General features: G+C 57.8%; 2 protein-coding genes across 2 annotated transcripts in view; both read left to right on the top strand.

Annotated features, from left to right (window-relative positions):
- The first annotated feature begins 3,026 nt into the window (after nt 1-3,026).
- On the top strand, nt 3,027-9,607 carry KPTN (kaptin, actin binding protein). The gene is made up of 12 exons (XM_029925042.1): nt 3,027-3,279; nt 3,630-3,712; nt 3,838-3,922; nt 4,017-4,071; nt 5,075-5,150; nt 5,278-5,351; nt 5,751-5,860; nt 5,941-6,018; nt 6,689-6,764; nt 7,424-7,559; nt 7,631-7,813; nt 9,187-9,607. Exons 1-12 carry the CDS (start codon nt 3,057-3,059, stop codon nt 9,313-9,315), a joined length of 1,308 nt encoding a protein of 435 aa, XP_029780902.1. The 5' UTR covers nt 3,027-3,056; the 3' UTR covers nt 9,316-9,607.
- A 2,175-nt stretch (nt 9,608-11,782) lies between these two features.
- SLC8A2 (solute carrier family 8 member A2) overlaps nt 11,783-21,558 on the top strand; it is a 31,077-nt gene continuing 21,301 nt past the window's right edge. Inside the window, exons 1-2 of the mRNA XM_029924333.1 lie at nt 11,783-11,925; nt 16,385-17,091. Of these exons, the coding sequence (XP_029780193.1) occupies nt 16,400-17,091 (692 nt within the window). The 5' untranslated portion in view covers nt 11,783-11,925; nt 16,385-16,399. The remainder of the gene's footprint in view (nt 11,926-16,384; nt 17,092-21,558) is intronic.

The raw sequence follows: 21,558 nt of genomic DNA on the forward strand, positions 1-21,558 counted from the left end.
AGCAGTAAGCAGGGAGAAGAGGCTCACCGAACCTCTCAGCCTCCCCTCGTGTCCATGTTGCCTTGAAAGGAGAGCTGAAAGCCCCAGTGGCCTTTGTTCTGGGTGTCCAAGGACAAGGGGGGGGGAGACGACATAGGCGGGCAGGGCATGAGAACCGACTGGGTATCAGAAGGGGAAACGATGGACGCCTGGGTGGCTCAGTTGGTTAAGCATCCGCTTCAGCTCAAGTCATGATCTTCTGGTTCGTGGGTTCGAGCCCCACATCGGGCTCTGTGCTGACAGCTCAGAGCCTGCAGCCTGCTTCAGATTCTGTGTTGCCGTCTCTCTCTGGCCCTCCCCTGCTCACCCTCTGTCTCTCCCTGTCTGTTTCTCTCTCTCTCTCTTTCTCAAAAATAAAGCATTAAAAAAAATTTTTTAAGAGAAGAAAAAAAAAAGGGGGGAATGACAAAAGTCGCCTGCCCTGGAAAAGTAGGCCAGAACCACCTGCCCCGCAGCAGAGGCGTGTGTAGGTGAGTAGTATGAAGTGCGAGCGCTGTGCCGGGCACGGGGCTGGGCCCTCGCTGTCGGGGGCTCAGTGCTCACAGCACCCAGAGTCACCATACCCTGGGATGACAGGAAGTGAACAGGAGGAAGGATGCAGAGGAGGGGCTGCCTGGGAGACCGGGTCAGGCCTCTTGGAGAGGGGCTCCAGACCACAGCCTGGAAGAAGCTCAAGAAAGGTCCAGATTCATAGAAGTTGGAGAGAGTGGACTCCCACGCCCTGCCCGGCTCCTGTCCCCTGCAGTGCCTCCCGCAGGGGATCCCTGGTGGCTGCCTAGAGCTTCGTCACAACTCCTGAGCGCTGAGATCGATTACTGATGTCTGCTGTGGGCACAGGCTGAAGGTGAGTGGCACCTGAATCTGCCATCAGGGGCTGTGCTTAAAATCATTCAAAGTACACAGGCTTGGGTCACAGCGCAGTAGGCTGGGACTTGGTGGAAGTTACCCACTCTTCTGGGTTGTGTTGTTTTGTTTTTCCTGAAAATTCCTCAGCTGATTCAAATTTGCAACTAGAGATGGAAATCACTAAACAAAACAATTCTTTCCTTTATTCACTCAACAAATATTAAGTGTAGTTTAGAGGTTACCCCGTGAGGCAGAAGCCTGAAGAAAACATTGTTCAGAAGCAGAATTAGACCCCACGTTCTACTTGGCAAGTATTTACTAAGCACGTACTGTACGCCATTCCTGGTCTAGGTCCTGGGAATAAACACTGACCACAAACCCAGACCCTGCCTGCTCGGAGGTTTTATTCCCCAAATCCTGAAGTTGGGAATTGACACAAAGCCCCTCTTCACCACCTTCCAGATCCTGTGTGCCTTTGAGAACTTTCCTTTTCTGTTGCCTTTGTCACAACATCCTCATTGGAGCACCTGGGTGACTTGGTTGAGCATCCAACTCTTCATTTTGGCTCAGGTCATGATCTGAGGCTGGTGGCATCAAGCCCCTCATCAGGCTCCTCGCTGAATGTGGAACCTGCTTGGGACTCTCCCTCTCTTCCTCTCTATCTGCCGATCCCATACTTTTGCTCTCTCTCTTCTTCTCTTTCTCAAAAAAAAAATTTTTTTTCTTGGTGATTGGCAAAGGGCCCGGCACAGAGTTTGTGGGGTTTCAACACAGATTTATTGAATGTTTTGTGTCCAGACGTGTGGTCCAGGTGCCGGGGATCTGACTGTGACCAAGGGAGATCCAGACACTGCCTTGACGGGTCTTACAGTTCACGTGCGTGTTTGTGCGTGCACGCGCACGCATGTTTCTGCAGGGGTGGGAAGGAGGTGCTGACAAGATTCCTCAACATGGCCAGAACAGTTGGACGACTCGTGTCTCCTGGAAATGATCTGCAGGTGTATAGAGTCCCCAAACCCCTGATGCCTTTCTAGGGACAAAAAAAAAAAAAAACCACACATATGGACCCCTTGAAGACCCCGGAGTCAGAAAAACCCAGTTAAGGTCCAGTCTCCACCACTTAATAGCATATCAGAGCCACAATTTCATCCTCTATATATTGGGAGAACCAATTTCTTTGCAAGATTGCAAGGGCTCATTGAGATAAATGAGCACTTACTATCCTCATTTAAGGGTTATTGAGCACTTACTGTGTCCCAGCACACAGTAAGTGCTCAATAAATGCTGAGTAGATGGACCCTAGCTGGGTGGTTGTCCGGATTCAGAGATCATTGTGACCAACATGACTAGCACAAAGTATCCAATAAAGGAGGTGCTCATCTGCCAGGGCATATGGCCAGATCCTTTTTCCTTGGATAAGAATGCATCTCAGTATTTTAAAGGCAATGTGATTAAAAGAACAAACTATGAAATTATCTTGCTTGGATTCCAATACTGCTTCTTGGTGAAGCTGTGTGATCTTAGACAAATGACCTCGAGCATCTGGGTTCCTTCATAAAGCCTGCTTGTGGGTTTAACATTTTTTTTTAACGTTTTTATTATTGAGAGAGCAGGAGCTTGGGAGGGACAGACACAGGAATGAAGCAGGCTCCAGGTTCTGAGCTATCAGCACGGAGCCCGATGCGGGGCTCAAACTCACACTCACAACCGTCGGATCATGACCTGAGAGAAGTCGGACACTTAACCGACTGAGCTCCCCAGGCGCCCCAACTCGTGGATTTTAAATAAATTGACAGGTGCAAAGCGCTTAGAACAGTTCCTACACGTAAGGGGTATATTGAGTTTTATGATTCTTATTATTCTACCTGCCACACAACCCACAGCGAGGACCGCCACCTCCCAGCTCCAGGCCACAATCTGCCGGCTGGCCCCTCTGCTGGACTCTGAAAAGCGGCGGGGAGGCGCGCGCAGGCGCGATGGGGCGTCTTAGGGGAAGGCCTGGCACCGGGCGGGCGGCCATCTTGGTAAAGGGCAGCGGCGGCGGCTTCTCTACGTCATCCGTCTGCGCGAAAGGCGAGCACCAGGCGGTCCAGACAGCTTCGGGAGCTGCGGGTGGGGCGGGTAGGACGGGCGGCGGCGGGCGCTGCCGGGGTGAGTGGTGGAGGGGCGCGATGGGGGAGGCGGCCGTGGCCGCAGGGCCCTGCCCACTGCGCGAGGACAGCTTTACGCGCTTCTCGTCGCAGAGCAATGTGTACGGGCTGGCGGGCGGCGCGGGCGGGCGCGGGGAGCTGCTGGCCGCCACCCTTAAAGGCAAGGTGCTGGGCTTCCGCTACCAGGACCTCCGACAGAAAATCCGGCCCGTGGCCAAGGAGCTGCAGTTCAACTATATTCCCGGTGCGTGGCGCCCTGGGGCTCGGGGACCTGGAACGTGGTGTTGAGGCTTCTGAGGCTCTGAGCTGGGACACCATGATTGATGGAAGAATGGGAACGGGGTGGTTGAACGGGGTGAAGGTTGATAATCAAGAGGCATTGGTGTCAATGGTAAGGGTTCAGGATTCCCCAGACCTAGAGGTTAGGATCCGTCATGCTGTGGTTACGATGATCAGGACCGACAGCGAGCCAGAAGTAATGATGATTGCAGTGGTCAGAGAGTAGTGACTCCTAGAGGTCAGGGGTCACCATGATTGGAGATAGAGAGGTCCGACGCCTGCCTGAGATGCGAACTTTGAACTGTCCCCTCCCAGTGGACGCAGAGATTGTCTCCATCGACACCTTCAACAAGTCACCCCCAAAACGGGGTCTGGTTGTGGGCATCACCTTCATCAAGGTACCAGGCTCCCTCCACCTGCCTGCCCGTTCCCTTCTCCCGACACGCGTGGCGGGTCCCCCTGAGTCCATCCCAAGTCCCCCTGGCTGCCCCTGCTCTTTCCTGAGGCCAGTTTCCTATCCCAGGATTCAGGGGACAAGGGCAGCCCGTTCCTTAACATTTACTGCGACTACGAACCCGGCTCTGAGTACAATCTTGACTCCATTGCCCGTAAGTGTGGCCTCGAGGGAAGGAGGGCTGGCGAAGATGGGAGGGGGGACCTGTCAGGTCCCCGGTGTCCCATCTGTGTGCCCTCCCCTTACAGAGAGCTGCCTAAACCTGGAGCTCCAGTTCAGTCCTTTCCAGCTATGCCACGCAGAGTATGTAAGCTGAAGGTGTAACACAGTAGAATGTGTGTGCGCACGTGTGTGTGTGTGTGTGTGTGTGTGTGTAGGGGGGAGGCTCTAGCAAATGAGACAGCGAACCTGCCAGTGGACTGTGCTTTATGGCGGCGGCGGACCAGCCTTAGCTGGCAGGCTACCATTTTGTTAGGTCATCTGAGCGCTAACTGAGCACCTGAGTTCCAGACACCTAGAACACTCAGGTTCTGATGGCCTCGATGTGGACACTCAAGGACCCAGAGGTGCTCAGTGTTCTGGGGGTGTAAGCTCTGAGCTTCCAAGATTTTAAGATGTTGCTGTTTGGTAATTTCGAGAGTGTGTCATGATAAAGTCATTCTCCTATTTCACATTCTCGTATTTCAGGGAGATGGAGCACAGACCATCTAGAATACGAGGTTCTAGAATCCCAAAATAGGAGAATTCCAGTCTAGAGCTCCAGATTACATTCTAGAACACCGGTGATCAAGCACAGCAGTTGGCAAAGTTTTTCTGTTAATTAAGGGCCAGTCTGCCATCACAGCAAGAAAGCAGCCATTGGCACTATGTAAGTGGACGGTGTGGCTGTGCTCTAGGACTTTATTTACAAAAATCGGTGCATTGGATTTGGTCGGTAGATCGCAGTTTGCCAACTTCTGGTCTCATGGGGGAGAATTCTAGAAGCTGATGCTCTGGATTCTAGGATTTGGATGTTCTGCTATTTTATGAGTCTGAATATCCAAGATGGTAGTTTCTCAAAGTTCTGATATTTCCAAGGTGGCAGGAAACAGAACTTCGGGAACACTGGAGTTCTAGATCAAAGAGTTTTTAGTGTTCTGGGGTTTCTGCAACCCTTTCTAGATCTCCAGGTTCCATTCCTGAACCCACATCTGGAGTGAGGACTCTAGCAGGCAAGGGCTCTAGAAACGGTTTCTATGATTCTGAGGTTGGAAAATTCTGTACGTGGACTCTACCACACTGGGGTTCTAGATTTCTCTGCTTTCAGGGTCCAGGTCGGGAATCAACTGGAGACAGTTTTTCTCCTGAGTGGGAATGACCCAGCCATTCATCTCTATAAGGAGGTGAGGCAGAGCGGGGCGTGGCGGGCAGAGCCCAGCTCTCGGGCTGCCATGGGCTGGTGCTGGGTCTGTGTGTGAGACTGGCCACTGACCCATCCCAAGTTGGTGGGTTTGGTCTTGGTTCCCCCAGAACGAGGGGCTGCATCAGTTTGAAGAACAGCCTGTGGAAAACCTCTTCCCAGAGCTCACAAATCTGACCAGTAGGTAAGAGAGCCCCTGAAAGAGGCCAGCGGGGGGCCCTGGGGAGGCGGCCTCTGAGAGATCAGGTGGTGGGAAAGCCCTTAGGGATGTCAAAGACAGAGATGACCTCAGAGAAACTGGGCAGGGGAGGTGAGTTCAGAAAACTTGGTCCACAGAATGTCAGATGTCGGACAAGTTGGTCGATGGTGATGATCCCAGAGAGAACACGAAACGGACTCCGTGAAACCCCGTGGTTGCAATTGACCCCTAAGAGAAAGCAGGTGGCGGGGGTGACCTCGGAGAAATCAGGCCCAGCAGAGTCCCAGGGCTACAGGAAGGGGGTGGATGGTCCTCAGAAGCCAGAATGAGGGGCCGGCGTCTGATGATGCCCCCGGCCCCTCCACCCACCCTCCCTCCCACCAGCGTCCTCTGGCTTGATGTCCACAACCTCCCTGGCACGTCCCGGCGACTCTCTGCTCTGGGATGTCAGAACGGTTATGTCCGAGTGGCCCACGTGGACCAGCGAAGTCAAGGTGACAGGCAGGGTGGGGGCCCGGTGGGGGGCAGGGTGGGGGGCACGGGGCAGGGCCCTCATTCCTCACCCTCCACACAGAGGTTCTACAGACGTGGACGATCCTGCAGGACGGCCCCATCTCCCGAGTGATTGTGTTCAGCCTCTCAGCCCCCGAGGGTGAGCCCTCGGGGTGGGGGTGGGGGGAGGCGGGGAGACACTCTGCAGACTCAGCTCCCCGCTCCCAGATTCACACCCCTGTCCCAGAGCGTCCGGCCCCCTCCCTCCCCTCCGTGCTCTCACATTTCACATCAGGGACTTGCCCCTGGATTCTAATCTTGGTCCTTTACCCTGGAGTTGACCTTCTGCCTTTCCCTTGGTCTAATGTGAGGGGGTCAGCCCTCACGTTGTGACTTCCTCCGATCCCCCTCCCTGGCCCCCTCGCTCTGTCTCTTGCTGCGATCTGCCCCTGAGCTTTTCCTGGGGACTCAGTGCTGCCCCCCCCCCCAGCTTGAGCTCCCCTCTCCCCCTACGTGTGGCTCTGTTCCTCTTGCTGTGACCTGCCCTTCTCTGGCGGCTCCCTTTGCCTGGCCTCTGCAGGCTGCCTTCTGCACCCCGGGTCAGGTCTTTACTCCTCTCCCCCCACCCCGTCTGGTCTCACACCTATACTTCCCATCATTTTGTGGTCTAACCTTGAAGCTTCTCTCAATAGCACAGCACGGGTAGGGTCTTCCTCCTCTCACGGAGCGGAGGAGGGGGCGTTGGGGGCGGGGGGGGGGTAGGAGGAGATGGTGAGGAGGAGCCTGGAGCCTGTCCACTCAGGCCCTGCCCCACTCGTGTCCCTCTCCAGAGACTCAGGACTGGCCGCAGCGGGAAGAGCACAGCGTGCTCGTGGCCAGCATGTTGGAGCCGGCGGTGGTGTATCGGTGAGCAGCCCTTGGGGTGGACACGCACGGGCAGCCCGACCTGCTTCCGGGTGCCGTCATTCTCGGGAGAAAGTCCCTCGGGTGAGGTTGTCCGGGGCTGGGCAGGTAAAGGCGATCCCACCACAGGGAGGGCGAGGGTGAGTGTTTGGGTCTAGAACTCATAGCGGGTCCTTTGAAGCCGTGGGACAGGACAGAGAGGTCTGCTCCCCCAGGACACGCGTGTTGGCAGGTGTTTCCCAGCTGGCCCAGTGGGGAGAAAGCGCTGAGCTGGACCGCGTGCCGATTCCTGGGGTGTAAATAACCGCCACCGTGGTGGATTTTGAGCCGCCAGCCAGACGCCGGCCAGCCGCGGGCTCCAGGGAGGAGATGTGGGTGTCCAGACCACAGCCCAGGGTGTCACCAGAAGGCACAACGTGGGTTCCCATTTGGGGGGAGATGGTCCCTCCTCCAGGGGACAGTGCAGGCATCCATAGTGGGAAAAACCGGTGACAGTCTGAGTGAGGTGCTTGAAGGATGTGCCAATGTCCGGGTTGGAGACGAGGGTGCCCAGGGGTCAGGAGGAACGGTGTGCCCAGGCCCGAGCGCGGGAGCGCTGGGGACCACGGGTGGCGGGTGCTGTGGTGTGACCTCAGTTTCCCCACTGCCTCCGTGACCCCCAGGGACCTGCTGAGCCGGGGCCTTGAGGACCAGCTTCTCCTGCCCGCCAGTGACCAGTTTGACAGTGTCCTCTGCGGCCTGGTCACCGATATAGATCTAGACGGGCGCCCCGAAGTCCTGGTGGCCACCTACGGACAGGTGGGACTGCCCCCCCGTCCCCTCCCCCCGCACCCCTAACCACGTGGTCCTGACCCCTTGCCCTGCCGCAGGAGCTGCTCTGTTACAGGTACCGCGGCCCGGAGTCGGGGCGCCCTGAGGCCGAGTGTGGGTTCCACCTGCTGTGGCGACGCAGCTTCTCCAGCCCGCTGCTGGCGCTGGCACACGTGGACCTGACTGGGGACGGGCTGCGGGAGCTCGCCGTGGTCTCCCTGAAGGGCGTGCACATCCTGCAGGTATGGCTGGGCTCCTCAGGTCGGGGGCCCCCCTACAGCGGAGCCCGAGATGGGGCTGTTGGCTCCCACGGGTAACACGCCAGGGACCCTGCGGCCGGAGCCCACTGTTCAGGGACAGGGGTCATGGCTGCAGGCCCCCTCCCGGAAAGGAGTCCACTGTTTCTGGGAAGACAGTCCAGGAGAGGAAGCCACTGGTTGGGGGGGCCCATCGTGGCCAAGGGGGCTCCTCAGCCTCCTGACTTCAGCCCTCGGTTCCTCGCGCTTTGTCTGCCTCTGTCCCTTTGCTGTGGCCTTGCCCACCCCTGCCCCCACCCCACCTGGTGATCTGACCTCTGCCCTCCCACGGGATGGACTCTCCTTGCTGCCTCCCCCTCTACTGGATGTAGCTGACTTCACTGCAGCCGTGGTCTGACCTCCACCTTGCTGTTGGGTTCGGACTTCCGAATGGCATCTCCTGCCCTCGCCCCGCAGTCTCCCCTCCTGCCCTCCCTCCCACAGTCTCCCCTCCTGCCCTCCCTCCCGCAGTCTCCCCTCCCAGTCTCCGGCTTTCCACCATCTCACCTTGAAACTTTCCACTTTGGCCTAACCTCCGAACTTTCTGTTGTGGTCAGGCCCTTGAGCTTTGGTCTGTGGTCCGGCCTTGTGCTATACTTGGACCTGCGCCATGGCAGCCTAACTGCCGTACCCCTCTGGTAGCCACCCATTCAGTGGTCCGAGGTCCAACCCAGAACCGCCCCCCCCCACGCCCCGCCTCCATTCCGTCTAACCTCCAACTAATGCAGTCTCACCTCCGACCGTTTCCCTGTGGCTTCCCCCCCATCTCTCAGGCTGTGGTCTGCCCTGGTTTCCCAGTGGGGTGATGGCCCTCGCCTTGCCTCCGGTCCGCCTCCAAGCCCCTCTGTGAGTGGTCTGGCCTGGGCTCTTTCTCCGGAGGCTCACCGTGCCGCCTCCGCTACGGTCTTTGCTTGGGCCTTTCCTACTGTCTGTGCCTCAACGGAACGGACTAGGTTAGACCTCAGCAGAAAGGAGAACAGTTGGACCCCAGTGGAGAGGTCTGAGGTTAGACCCTCATGGAAAGGGCACAGGTTAGATCCCAGTGGGAAGAGGCTGTGGTCCGACAGTGGGAGAAAGGACTTCCTTTATTTACTGTGGTCTGACCATCCCCTCCCCCCTTAGGCCTCATTCAAGCTGTCTCCCTGTAATCCCTTCTGTCCCTCCTGTGACACCACATTCCTCTTTTTCATGGGGTTGGCCCTTCCTCCGTCCAGCTGGCCTCCACCTTGTTGGCAGGGTCTCGCCCCTGCCTCCCCCACTGCGGTCTAACTGGGCCCTTGCTGCGGGTCTCAGCCTCGCCCCCCTCTCGTTCCCCACAGCACAGCCTGGTCCAGGCCTCGGAGCTGGTCCTGACCCGGCTCCGGCAGCAAGTGCAGCAGAGGAGACGCCAATCACAAGAGCCTGGGGACCGGGTGGCTCCAGGGCCTGCTGAGGCCCCAGCCTCCTGAGCACCCACCCACCGCAGGTCCCAGAGCGGGAGTGAATCACTGGGGCCGTCACCTCCAGCCATTCGTGGTGGGGAAGCATCCTGAAGGAGGGGACGGTCCCCCCAAGCCCCTGGGGTGGTGGAGCTGTGAGTTCCTGCTCTGGCTCCACCCCCATGCGCCCTGTGCCCCCGGCTGACTCACTCCTGCCTCAGTGTCCCCCTTCGGAAATGGGGTGATCTCCCCTGGCTCCCCTCTCGCGCCCCCAATGAGAATTGGTCAGCCAACGATTATTTATACGTCCTGAGGATCCAGACTCGCCTTCGTTCTTTTATTCCGGCAAGTGGTGGGTGAGCACCCGCGGTGTGCCAGGCTCCGTGGTGGGCGCCGGATTCGCCCAGAGGAATGGAGGGAGGGGAGCACAGAGGGAGAAAAGCCCAAGGGTTGACCTAGAAGTGGGACAGAGGTGAGAGCGGGGCGCAGACCTCCGGGGACAGAACACGAGGGTAGAAACGAGGCCCAGACATAAAGGCTACAGTGAAACCACCGCCGAAAAGACTGGAGAATCCGTGGAAAGGACTGAGGTTGGACCCCAGTGGAGAGCCCTGGGTCTCAGGTTAGACCTGAGTGGAGAGCTCCGGGTCAGGTTAGATCCTAGTGGGAAAACAGAGACCTGAAGCCTCAGAGGAAGGGAGATGGGGGAGGAGGGGGAAGGACCACTGTGGGAAAGCTATGATCAAATTGCAGCAGTTTGAAGCTGAAGCCCCCCCAACGATGAATAATGAGGTTGGACCCCTGCAGATGACTGTGGTTAGACCTCCCCAGCAGAAAGCAGCTGAGTTTAGAGCCCCGTTGGGGCATGCTGACATGAGATGCGACCCAGGAGGGAAAGCCCTGGGGTGTGCCGTGTTGCAAAGGACATGATCGGAAAGCCCAGGGGACCCAGGGACCCGGAGCCTGAGCTGGGGGTGCAGATTTCGCTGGCCCGCCGCCGCTCGGCCCGCTGTGTGGATCACCCCTCCTGCGGCCCCTTCTTCAGCCAGAGGAATCAGGGGCCTGTATCTTGGGCACCAGCGAAGGGCCGAACCGGAACCGGAAGAACCCCTGCCCTCCCCCGCCGCAGGCCAGGAGTGGACTCCAGGCAGGAGGCTTGGGGATAGTTCCTGAGGGGGCCCCTCTCCTCCCTGGGGCAGGGTTGGGGGGACTCCCTCTTCCTGGGGTGGAAGGGGCAGGCACCCCAGTCCAGGCCTGTCTTCTACCATGGAAGTCTGCCCAGCAGTCTCACCACCCTTGCTGACCGGCAAGGCCGAGCCGCCAGGTGGGGTTTTAGGAGGTGGGAGCCCACCGATCCTTGGCCACTCCTGTTGTCTCCCAGAGCCCAGGCCCAAGCGTGGGAAATGGTCGGGAGCTGCACCGCCTCCCTCACCTCCTGGCAGCCTGCCCAAGGGAGTCTGGCTGGACTGGGGGTGGGCACCGGCCACTGGCAGGAGGAAGGCCTCCTCCCTCCTGCTGCCCACCGGCCCAGACAGAGCTGCCATCGCCTCCCACCCTCGACAGGAGTGGGCCATGGTGCAGAATCAAGCAACTGCCGTTCGTGATGGCGTGGGTCCACTTTGGGACTCCTGATTGTGGGTCTTCAGGAGTCTGGGACACTGGCCTGGTGCTATGCTCCTCCGTCTGGCAAGGGTGTGGAGCCTGAAGCCATACTTGGCCACTCTGAAGCCTCAGTTTCCCCATCTGCGAACCGGGGCCAATAGCATTTAGTTGACAGGGTGGTTAGGAGGACCAGGGTGTCCAGGCATGGCAAGCACTTACTAAAACACTTTGTCACACATCCTGGCCCATGGAAAGGGCAGTTTGAACAGCAGCTGCTGTTACTGATGGGCGCCTTCGTGGTTGCTGGTGCCTCACTTTGCCAGGTTATATGTCTGGGCGGGCGCAGCATGTGAATTTGGATCTAACTCTGGCTAAACATTCTTGCCCTCCCCCTGGTTCTGTGAGCCTGTAACTATTTGTAGCTGTTTTTGCCTCTTTGGCCCTTGTATGGATCAGAGTGTGTGTGGGGTGGGGGAGGGAGGGCCAGGATGCCTGTGAATGACCCTCGGCACCCTGCCCCACCACACACACACACACACACACACACACACACACACACACACACACACACACACACAGAGACACACACACACACAGACACACACACACACTCCCTCTGCCGCTGTCCTTTGCCTGTAGTGCTGAACCTGCGGGTGCGTGGCAGGCTTGGGTTCCCCCCAGCCTCCTCTCTCCAGGCCCCTCCCCAAGCCTCCCCCGCCTGTCGCTGCCTCCCTTCTCCCCGCCTCCTCCGCCTCCCCTCCCTCTCGGGCTCCTCCTCCCTCCCAGCGCTCTCCCCCGTCCCTCCTCCTCCCTCTCTCCCGACTCCCCCTCCCCCGTGTCCCTCCCCCCTCTTCCTCTCCTCCTTCTATCCCCTCTCCCTCCCCTCCTCCCCGGCTCTCCCTCTCAGTCTCCAGCTTCTCTCTCTCTCTGTCCCTCTCTCTCTGTCTGTCTGTCTCTCTCGTTCTCTCACTGTCGGGCGGAGTCGCCCACCACCGCCAGCCCAGTGCTAGGGGGACCTGGTCCAGGCTGTAGCTGCAGGTAAGAGAGAGACCCCCCGGTTCTGGGGGGCGTGGAGGAAGGACGGTATTGCCCCAGGCGGGTGGAGGGGGACATTTGAGAAGCCGGGAGTCGCTCTTCCCTGAGCTCATTTATGGGGGCGGGGGGGCTCATTTATCCTGGCGGGAGCCACCAGCAGCTAACATCCTCAGCCCCTCCTGGGTTCTAGGGAGCACGGCGGGCTGGGGAGGGGGTGCCTCCTGAGCACTGAGGGGGCGAGAACACCTCAGCCCGTCTGGGGCAGCCCCCCTTCGCGTTCTCTCCCTCCGCCCCCGCCTTCCTGCGTCTGGTCCCGTCTCTCTCCGCATCTCTCGGGGGTCCAGTCCTGCACAGGCTGCCTGCCTCTCCGGGTCCCTTCCCCTGTGTCTCTGTCAGTCCCTCACTCCCACCTCTGGCCCTGTTTCCCTCTGTGCCTGGGTCTGTTCTGTGTCTTTTCGGGGCTCTGTCTCTAAGTCCTTGGTTGCTTTCTCTCTGCCTTCCTCTTTCAACATCTGTGCGTGTGTGTCTCTCTCCCTCCTGTCTCTGCTCCCCAGGGTCTCCGTCTCTCCTGTCTCTGTGGGTCTCTCCCCCCACCCCGGCCTCTGTCTCTCCTCTCCATCTCTGTCTATAGGTATGTGGTCTCTGTTTCTCTGTCTATCGCTTCCCTGGTAGCGGGTTAACTCTCCTCCTACACACTGTTGTCCCCGCCCCTGGCAAGGGGGGGACCTGGAGGGAAAAGATCCCCACCCCCCCGGCAGAGTGGGCTCCCCCAGAAGCCGCGGGGTCCCCCAACTCCTCTCCCTCCTGCCCAGCTCCCGCCCAGCCTCCCTCCCCTGAGGACAGAGTGCCTCTCCTCCCTCTTGGTGTAGACTGGACCGGTCCTTCCTGCAGTCTGACTTTATACCTTGTCTGCCGGGGGTTGTCCATCGCTTGCCTCATCCATTCTTTTGACAGTTGCTGGGCGCCTTTCCTCTGCCAGGCACCCACTAAGTCCTGGGGCTTCTCAGGCCAGTCTTTCCTGTAGCCTCACCTCCATCCCTGTTGGGGCAGACCAGCCTCAGACCCCGGGACCGAACCGGACCTGTCTCTCAGTGGGGGTGGATCCCCATCCCCTGGGGGCACCCTGAGGGCCCCTCTGAGGCTGCAAGTCCCTGGCCAGTACATCCTCTTCTTTCCTTGTGGGGGGGGAGGGGACCCAGAAAGGCAGGCGGGAGTGAATGACAAGGGGGGAGGTTTGAGCAGAGCCGTAGCCCACAGTGTGATGGAGTGAGGTCCCCAAGTTCCCACGTGGGGCCCAGATGGGTTCAAAGGAGCACCGGTTAGGAGTCCCATGCCTTGAGAGTCCCTCCTCCCCTGCCCCCGATTTGAATGACCTGGCCGAGCTCTTTCTCCATCCGGACCTCAGTTTACCCATCCGCGTGGAGTAGCCCTGAGCCCCGGGGAGGCGGCTCACCCTGGAGCAGGTAGGGGGTGTGTTGAGCACCCCGGGTCCCATCTCTAAAGTCTCTCCGCAGCGCGGTGGGCAAGCCCCGGCCCCACCAAGCTGACCAGGAGCCCCCACCTCCTCGCTCACCAGCGAGGGGAGCGAAGCGGTCCCACCTGGCCTGCCAGACCGGACCCCCTTCCCTTAGGCTTGCAGTCCCGCCCCAGACGTCTCGAAGGCCCCGAGAGGCGTGTGACACAGACCCCGGCGGGCTCACCACTGGCCCGGCTGGACACCTGCCCACGAGGGTGCAGGGAGGTCGGGAGATGCCACCATCTGCCCTCCAGACTTCTACCCTGGCCTCAACCTGATCCTTTTGCCTCCGGATTCTAAACCCAGATTAGGTTTCAGGGCTGCTGGTGGACGAAGAGAGAGACAGGCGCCTCTAAGCAGAGGAAGTCCAGCTGTCCCCTGCGACAAGACTCAGACCTCTTGGTCATTCATTTCACAAATATTTATCTAGTGCCTTCTCTTCCTGACCCCCCACCCCCACCCCGCAACCTCCCATAAGGCCTCAGGTTTTGCAGGAAAAGGGACTGGGCCAGGCTGCTTTGCCCATCCCCTGGGCAAGGAGGGCAGGCATGAGAACCCCTGCTGGCTGACTCTGGGCCCCCTTGAGGACCGCAGCAGGACGGACAGGTGGTTAGATATGAGGGGGCACTTTCCAGGCCATGGCCCTTCCATGAGAGAGGGAGTTAGATACTTGAGATGAATTCTTGACTCCCAGGTGGCCCTCGTTTCTTCTGGAAGCCGGGGAGAAGGGAGGGAGAAGAGGGCATGAGTCTTCGCTTTGGATCCTGGTGGGTTTGTAATTATGCCTAAGTTGTTGCTAATTAGGGGGCTGCTAATTAGATGTATCATTAGGGGCCTTGCTGAGGGGGCTAATTGTGTGGTGGCCCTTTAAGAATCCCCCTCTCCCCGCCCACACACACACACACACTCCTCAGGGAAGTTCTGCCAACATTCTGCCTCCCTCCCCCAGAGGAGCGGCTCCCAGCCCCTGAGTATGTGGGCGTGTTTTGGGGGCCGGCTGTGGGTTAGACTCAGAGAAGAACTTTCAGACAGAAATGGGAGTTCCTGGGAGAACTGAGGCTGGTGGCCAAGACAGGGGTCAGGGCGGTGGAGACACTGAAGACCTCTCCTTCTCTCAGTCCCCCTCCCTTTTTTTTTTAATAGGCTACTGGGTTACGATGGCAACATAAGAGAGTGGACACTCTGGGCCACTCCCAGAGAGAGAAATGGAGCCAGAGTTTGTGCTGGGAGCTTTGAATGAGTTTTTAACCTCTCTGAGCCTTGGCCTTCTCATCTATGAGGCAGCGAGGGCCTCCCCAAAGTGGGGAGGTGTCATTTTGAACAGAGAGCTCAGTGATGTCTGAGCGGAGAATGGAGGAGAGGGCGGATGTGTACGGAGCAGTGTCCCAGGAAGGGGCAAACAGCAGGCGCAAAGGCCCTGAGGCAAGAACTTGTCTAGTATGTGAGGAACCAAGAGGTGGCTGGGGCCAAGAAGCAAGGGCAACAGGGAGAGCGATGAAGCCAGAGCAGGAATGAGGAGCCCAGATCACAAGAGACATTATGAGCCAAGGCGAGGGCTACGGTATTCCAAGACTAGTCGGGAGCCATGGAGGGTTCTGAGCAGAGGGGGACTGTGAACTGATTTGTGTGTATGTGTGTGTTTAATATTTGTTTTATTTTTAAATTTTCAATGTTTATTCATTTTTGAGAGAGAGTGCAATGGGAGAGGGGCAGAGAGAGGGAGACACAGAATCCGAAGCAGGCTCCAGGCTCTGAGCCGTTAGCACAGAGCTGGACACGGGGCTCGAACCCACCAACTGTGATCATGACCTGGGCTGAAGTTGGACACTTAACTGACTGAGCCCCGAGACACCCCTAATGTTTATTTATTTTGAGAAAGAGAGAGAGCGAGTGAGAGAGGTGCACAGAGAGAGAGAGAATACCAAGCGGGCTCCATGCCATTAGCACAGAGCCTGAAGTGGGGCTCAATCTCACAAACCACGAGATCATGACCTGAGCCGAAATCAAGAATCCAACACTTATCCAGCTGAGCCACCCAGGTGGCCCACTGATTTGTGTTTTCAAGGGGAACTGAGGCAAGACACAGAAATAGCCACTCAGACCCAGAATCAGAGGCCAGAAGAGTATTGAAACCGTGGAGACCCCGCAACCCACAGACGGGACAGAAAGCCCAACCCGGGGCCTCGGGTCCCAGCTGCTGAAGAGGTGTGTGCCTCACAGCGACCCTGGGGGTCCTGGGGAGAGACACCTGCCACCATTGCAGGGGAAGATGTGGGCCGGAGACTCTCCGGCAGCCTCTCTGCAGCCCCCGCGCAGGGAGACCGACAGACAGGCAGACATCCAGCACCCAGCACGGCCCAGGCCCTGACCGGGAGCCCTCTGAGGCCAAGTTAGAGGCGTTAGACTCAGCTAATGAATTTAGGGCCCTCGCCTCACCCACTGAAGTATCAAGTCTGCCTTCTTGGGGGCCTGGCTTTGTTCATCCATTGTCTGTCTGTGAGATTCGTCTGTGCGGCCAGGAGGGGGCAGGTCAGCAGCCCTTTTCAGGGCCTCTGGGTGGGTCCCGGAGGGGAGCTGCTAGAAACCAAGCAGCTGTGGACACTCTCAGATGTGGCTCTCTGGCGACAGGCGTCCTAGGGCTCTGGGGTGCACGTGGCCCTGGGGGTGGAAGTGCCAAGTCGTAGGATGCACCCGGGACTCCCCGCAGCGGGAGGTCAGGGTCCACTCCACCAGCAGCGCGGGACGCCCCTCTGTCTTTGCCTTTCTCTCTGGGTCTCTGTCTGGCACTTGCTGTTGGGTCCCTGACCCTCCGTGTCTCTCTCTGTCCCCATCCTTCCCCCCCACCCGCTTAGCCCCCAGCTTGTCCGCCATTCTCCGGAATGCTCCCCCGCAAATGGGAGGGGGTTGTGCCCCTCCCCCACACTTCTTCCTCCTCCTCCTCTACAGGACCCGACACCCTCCATGGCTCCCCTGGCCTTAGTGGGGTTTGCGCTCCTCCTGGGGACATCCCCGTGCTCAGGGGCGGCCACCCCAACCCCCTCTCTGCCACCTCCCCCGGCCAATGACAGCGATATGAGCACAGGGGGCTGCCAGGGCTCCAACCGCTGCCAGCCCGGGGTCCTGCTGCCCGTCTGGGAGCCCGATGACCCGTCGCTGGGTGACAAGGCGGCGCGGGCCGTGGTCTACTTCGTGGCCATGGTTTACATGTTCCTGGGCGTGTCCATCATCGCCGACCGCTTCATGGCGTCCATTGAGGTCATCACGTCGAAGGAGAAGGAAATCACCATCACCAAGGCCAACGGTGAGACCAGCGTGGGCACTGTCCGCATCTGGAATGAGACCGTGTCCAACCTCACGCTCATGGCCCTGGGCTCCTCCGCCCCCGAGATCCTGCTGTCCGTCATCGAGGTCTGTGGCCACAACTTCCAGGCGGGCGAGCTGGGCCCGGGCACCATCGTGGGCAGTGCCGCCTTCAACATGTTTGTGGTCATCGCCGTGTGCATCTATGTCATCCCAGCCGGCGAGAGCCGCAAGATCAAGCACTTGAGAGTCTTCTTCGTCACTGCCTCTTGGAGTATCTTCGCCTACGTCTGGCTTTACCTCATCCTTGCTGTCTTTTCCCCGGGTGTGGTCCAGGTGAGCAAGGACCCATAGCCACCTCCTCGGTGCACGTACGTCTGCAAAATCCAGAGGGGTGGCTCCCTGGGCTTGGAGACTTGTTTCGTGTGTTTGCAGAAATGCATGCTCACATCGGGGAGGGCCAGGTATGGTTGCGCAGCCCACGCACTGCACAAGGGCAGTGCGCCGAAGAAGGCAGTTTGGGGCTGGAGTCCACTGAGTGTGCCCACGCCATGTCTGGATGGCTCCGCAGGACCTGGAAAGGGCTCATGTGCCCAGAGGGGGGACGACATTTTGCACTCGGCCCATCCAGAAGGAACACCCCTGAGCTCTTCTAACCATGCCATACGTGTTAACAGAGTCCTCGCGGGCTGTGTAACGCACACCGCCCTTCACAGCCGCGCTGCGCATCTGCCGGCTATGTTCACATGCTTTCTTACACTCCCTGCCTTTTGCATAATTGATCCCCACCTTAATAATAAGACCTCGTCCACCTGCATAATTCATGCCACGGTTGTGCGATCCCACCTTGTGTTTTGGGACACTTGTAATCAATTTGGGTAACTTGGTGCAACTTGCATGGTGGACCCCCGGGCCTCGGTGGGCAGATGCCCACCTCTGCGTTACCTCGCTCTGTTTCCCAGATACGCAGTCGTGGCTTGAGTAAGCCACTCGTTACCCGGTCGACTTCCGACGTTAGGGTAATTCATGCCACGTCCCTGTAATGCACAGCCCGTGTGGGTACCCGCCCAGCCCACTGCAAAGGCCACCTTGCATCATTTCTTCCAATAGTGAGATAGAAGTTTGCCCCGCCCCGCCATCATTTCCACTGACGTCCACATAATCATTCGCCTCTCACTTGTCCAGTGTCCTCACTGCCAAGCCTTCCTTTAAAACATTCGCCTAATTCAGTTCCCACAACCCCGGGACTGCCACCTGCATTTGCAGAACTTATTTATGGGCCTGGCCTAATTCGTTCACACACATGCATCATTTATTTGCGGCTACCCAGAAGTGCTTCACACGTGTGTGTAATCTAGTCCTGCATCTCGGTCAAGTTTTGCCAACTATAGTTTCCTTCGCAGGAAGGAGCTGAAAGTTAGAAGGAGAAAAATTCTTTGCAGGTGTTATAAAAACAGAACCGAGGGACCAGAAACCACAGGGAGTGGAGGGAGAGGTAGCGGCACCGGAAGACAGGGATGTAAGAGGGAGAGAGACAGGCGACTGCAAGTGACTCGCGACAGTGATGCTGAGCTTCCTGGCTGCCATGGTAAAAAGTACGGAAGGAAGCATCACACAGTTCTCAAGCATCCTTGAAAAGGACGGCATAGTGAGGTTTTCCAGGTGGTCTCTGATGAGAATTTATAGCAGAACTCTGAAACGAATCCTAGACATCATGAGCCAGAGGAGGTATAGGGATGGGGGTGGGGGGTTTCTAGGGAAGACTTAGAAAACCGGGTATAAAAAAGCCACAGCTCTGGGTGGAGAAGTGGCCAGGAGGGATCCCTTGGGGGTAACATGGAGGCCAGAATTGTGGGACATTTTCATGAAATGATGGAAGGAGCTGGCATGAGATAAAGATGGTGCCAATTCCTCCTTAACGCAGTGATCTGGGGCAGTGAGATGGGTCTGGCTCTGGCTTTTCTCCCAAAGTGCTGTGTGACCTCAGGCAAAGTGCATACCCTCTCTGGGCCTCAGGTTTCACATCTGAACCATGGAAGGGGTTGGACCAGGTCCTTGGTTCTTTTTTTAATTTTTTAATTTTTGAGAGACGGAGAGAGACAGTGTGAGCAGGGGAGGGTCAGAGAGAGAGACACACACACAGAATCCGAAGCAGGCTCCAGGCTCTGAGCTAGCTGTCAGCACAAAGCCTGATGCAGGGCTCGAACCCACAAACCATGAGATCATGACCTGAGCCGAAGCCGGCTGCTTAACCAACTGAGTTACCCAGGCACCCCCCCCCCTTTTTTTTTTTATAGTTTATTATCAAGTTGGGTTCCATATAACCAAGGCCTTGACTCTTGACCCTTCATACCCAATGATCTCTTTTTCTAGTAAATATTTTGTTATATCCCTTTACTCTGTCAACGTGAAACATTCACATAATAAGAGAGAGGTCTTCTAGTCTTGTAGTTTGGTGCGTGGACCCTGGACCCAGACACGCTGGATTCAAACCCCACTTCTGCTGCTTCCTCGCTGTTCCTTGGGCATGTCCCTCACCTGCTTGGTGCCTCAGTGTCCCTACCTGTCACCCGGGCGTTGTCACAGCACTGACGTCAGAGGGCTGGGCAGGGGTCAGATAATTTGCACGTGGAAGGGCTGGGAAGAGCAGGCCTAGAACCGAGTGCACGTGAGCTCCTCCCATTCCCGGGCTTGCCCGTGCCGTTGGCTTTCCGAAAGTCAGGATCATGGCCGAACGGTGGCATCAGGGAAAGGGCTCTCTAATAGAAGAAGGTGCGTTTCCACATGCAAGCGCTTCAGTGTGGCTACTTTAAAAGTCATGATGTGGGAGCCAGATGCTGGCACCTACTTATACTGAGCCAGTCTGGGTTTAAGAGAAAAGAAAAAGATCAGGATATATGCTGCGCGAGGAGTTGAGCAGAGGAGTGGGTAGCTACAAGATTAAAAATAAGTGTATTCAGCATATGTTAAACCTGACAGGAAAATACTTGGTATATATATACATAACAGAGTTGAGTTCTAGACTCTGATGATTAGAAGCAGGTTTTTCACCTGCTAGAGTGAGACAGCGAGAGAGAGCAAGCGCGTGTGCACCAGTGGGGGAGGGGCAGAGAGAGGGGGAGAGAGAATCCCAAGCAAGGTTGTGCTGTCGGCTCAGAGCCCGATGCTGGGGCTCGAACTCACGAACCGTGAGATCATGACCTGAGCCAAAATCAAGAGTCAGATGCTTAACCGACTGAGCCCCCCAGGCGCCCCTGCAGCAGGTGTGAGAGCACCCCATGAGTCGCTGGATGTCACCATCTGGGACCGTATCCCCCTCTCCAGTCACGGTGGCAGACCGTGAACACCCCTAGCTTGGTGACACCCCCCACCCCGTCATGAGGGCATTCTTGGGCCCGGAACCTGACCTCTCTCCCTTCTCCCCCAGGGTAGGCAGGTCCGTGGGCCCCCGGAAGAGTCTTCTAGAACCACCTTTTCTTTACCTGCAGGGCGGAAAGCACATCGTAGAGGTCTGAGATGGTCTTCTGCTCACGGGAGCATCCCAGGCTAGGGGCCAGGTCCACGGCCAGAGTTCACGTCACACCTCATGTAGGAAATTCCACTTCCTTTCACAAACCTGCCTGCTGGCTTTACCTGCCTTCTCTCTGAGCCATCAGCAAACACAGAGGCCAGGGGGTGCGGGGATTGGTTGGATCTTAAAAGGTATTTTCCCTTCCGGGCCTCTGTTCAGATACCTCCGGGGACATCTGATTGTAAATAATCTTTAATCTTTCTTCCTTTCCTCCTTGTCTTCTAAGGAGAAGGTGACCACGGGCAGAGGAGTCGTGGGCCTCCACGGGTACTCGTAGGGAGAGAGCCCTGGGTATAATAACGGTCATGTTAATGTCCCATTTTGAGCTATTTTCCATGTGTGAGGAACCGACGGTGCTAAGTCCTAGGTGTGCATCAGCTCGTTCCGTCTTGGGGATGTTCCCGTTTTTACAGACAAGAGGCTGAGCCAGACTTGGCGCTTCTGGAAGCAGGATCTGAACTCTGCGTTGCCCGGCCTCTCTGGGGAGGCACAGCCTGTAAACACAGGAGCTTGCTTTATGAGGCTGTAAGTGGAGCCAAACTTGTGCCTCTTTTAGAGTCAGCGTCCTGTCCCTAAGGGCCAAGCGGATTCTAAGGAAGGAGAGAGTCTGGCAAAGGCTGTCTGTAGTCGCTGGTGGGGGTGGGGAATCAGGGAGCTTTGGAAAGAGGCCAGGGCACCTGGGTGGCGAGTGCGGTTTGGAGGGTCCAGGCATCCCAGGTGAGGAGGGGCCAGGGGGAAATGGAGCAGGGAGAAAAGGCTGGAGGGAGAGGGAGGCGGGGAGGGGACACAGGCTCTGCCCCTGGACAGAGGCTGGGACCACAGGGTGGGAACCCGTCTGTCGCCTAGGGGGCGCTGAGGGCGTCTGGGCTCCTGGCACCGGGGGCAGCTGCGCGTGGATCTCGGCGTGATAAAAGGTGGATAGAAGGAGGGAGGAGGGAGGGACGCATCTGGTCACACGCGTGCACGGTACATCACTTGCATGCTGGCATAAGGAGACCGGGAACGCGACGGGCGGAGGGAGAGGCAGAGAAACCGCGAAGAGGCTCACCAGGGACAGAGATGGGTATCTACAAAAGTTTAAAAAATAAAAAGGACGACACGGAGACAAGGAGACAGAGGCGACAAGCAAGAGACAGGGGAGGAAAGGCGCAAACCCCAAGCGACGCAGAATGAGACAGAGGCAGGGAGGGAAAGAGACAACGATCTGGACGCAGAGAGAGAGAGACGGGGAGAGGCAGAGGCAGGAGCG

Source organism: Suricata suricatta, chromosome 16 (assembly GCF_006229205.1).
Source record: "Suricata suricatta isolate VVHF042 chromosome 16, meerkat_22Aug2017_6uvM2_HiC, whole genome shotgun sequence".
Taxonomy (NCBI): Eukaryota; Metazoa; Chordata; class Mammalia; order Carnivora; family Herpestidae; genus Suricata; species Suricata suricatta.

Coding starts and splice junctions, on each gene's coding strand:
- KPTN (XM_029925042.1), top strand. CDS start 3,057: ATGGGGGAGGCGGCCGTGGCCGCAGGGCCCTGCCCACTGCGCGAGGAC. Junction 5,861..5,940: donor CGTGGACCAGCGAAGTCAAG/GTGACAGGCAGG, acceptor CCCTCCACACAG/AGGTTCTACAGACGTGGACG. Junction 7,560..7,630: donor TGGTGGCCACCTACGGACAG/GTGGGACTGCCC, acceptor GCCCTGCCGCAG/GAGCTGCTCTGTTACAGGTA.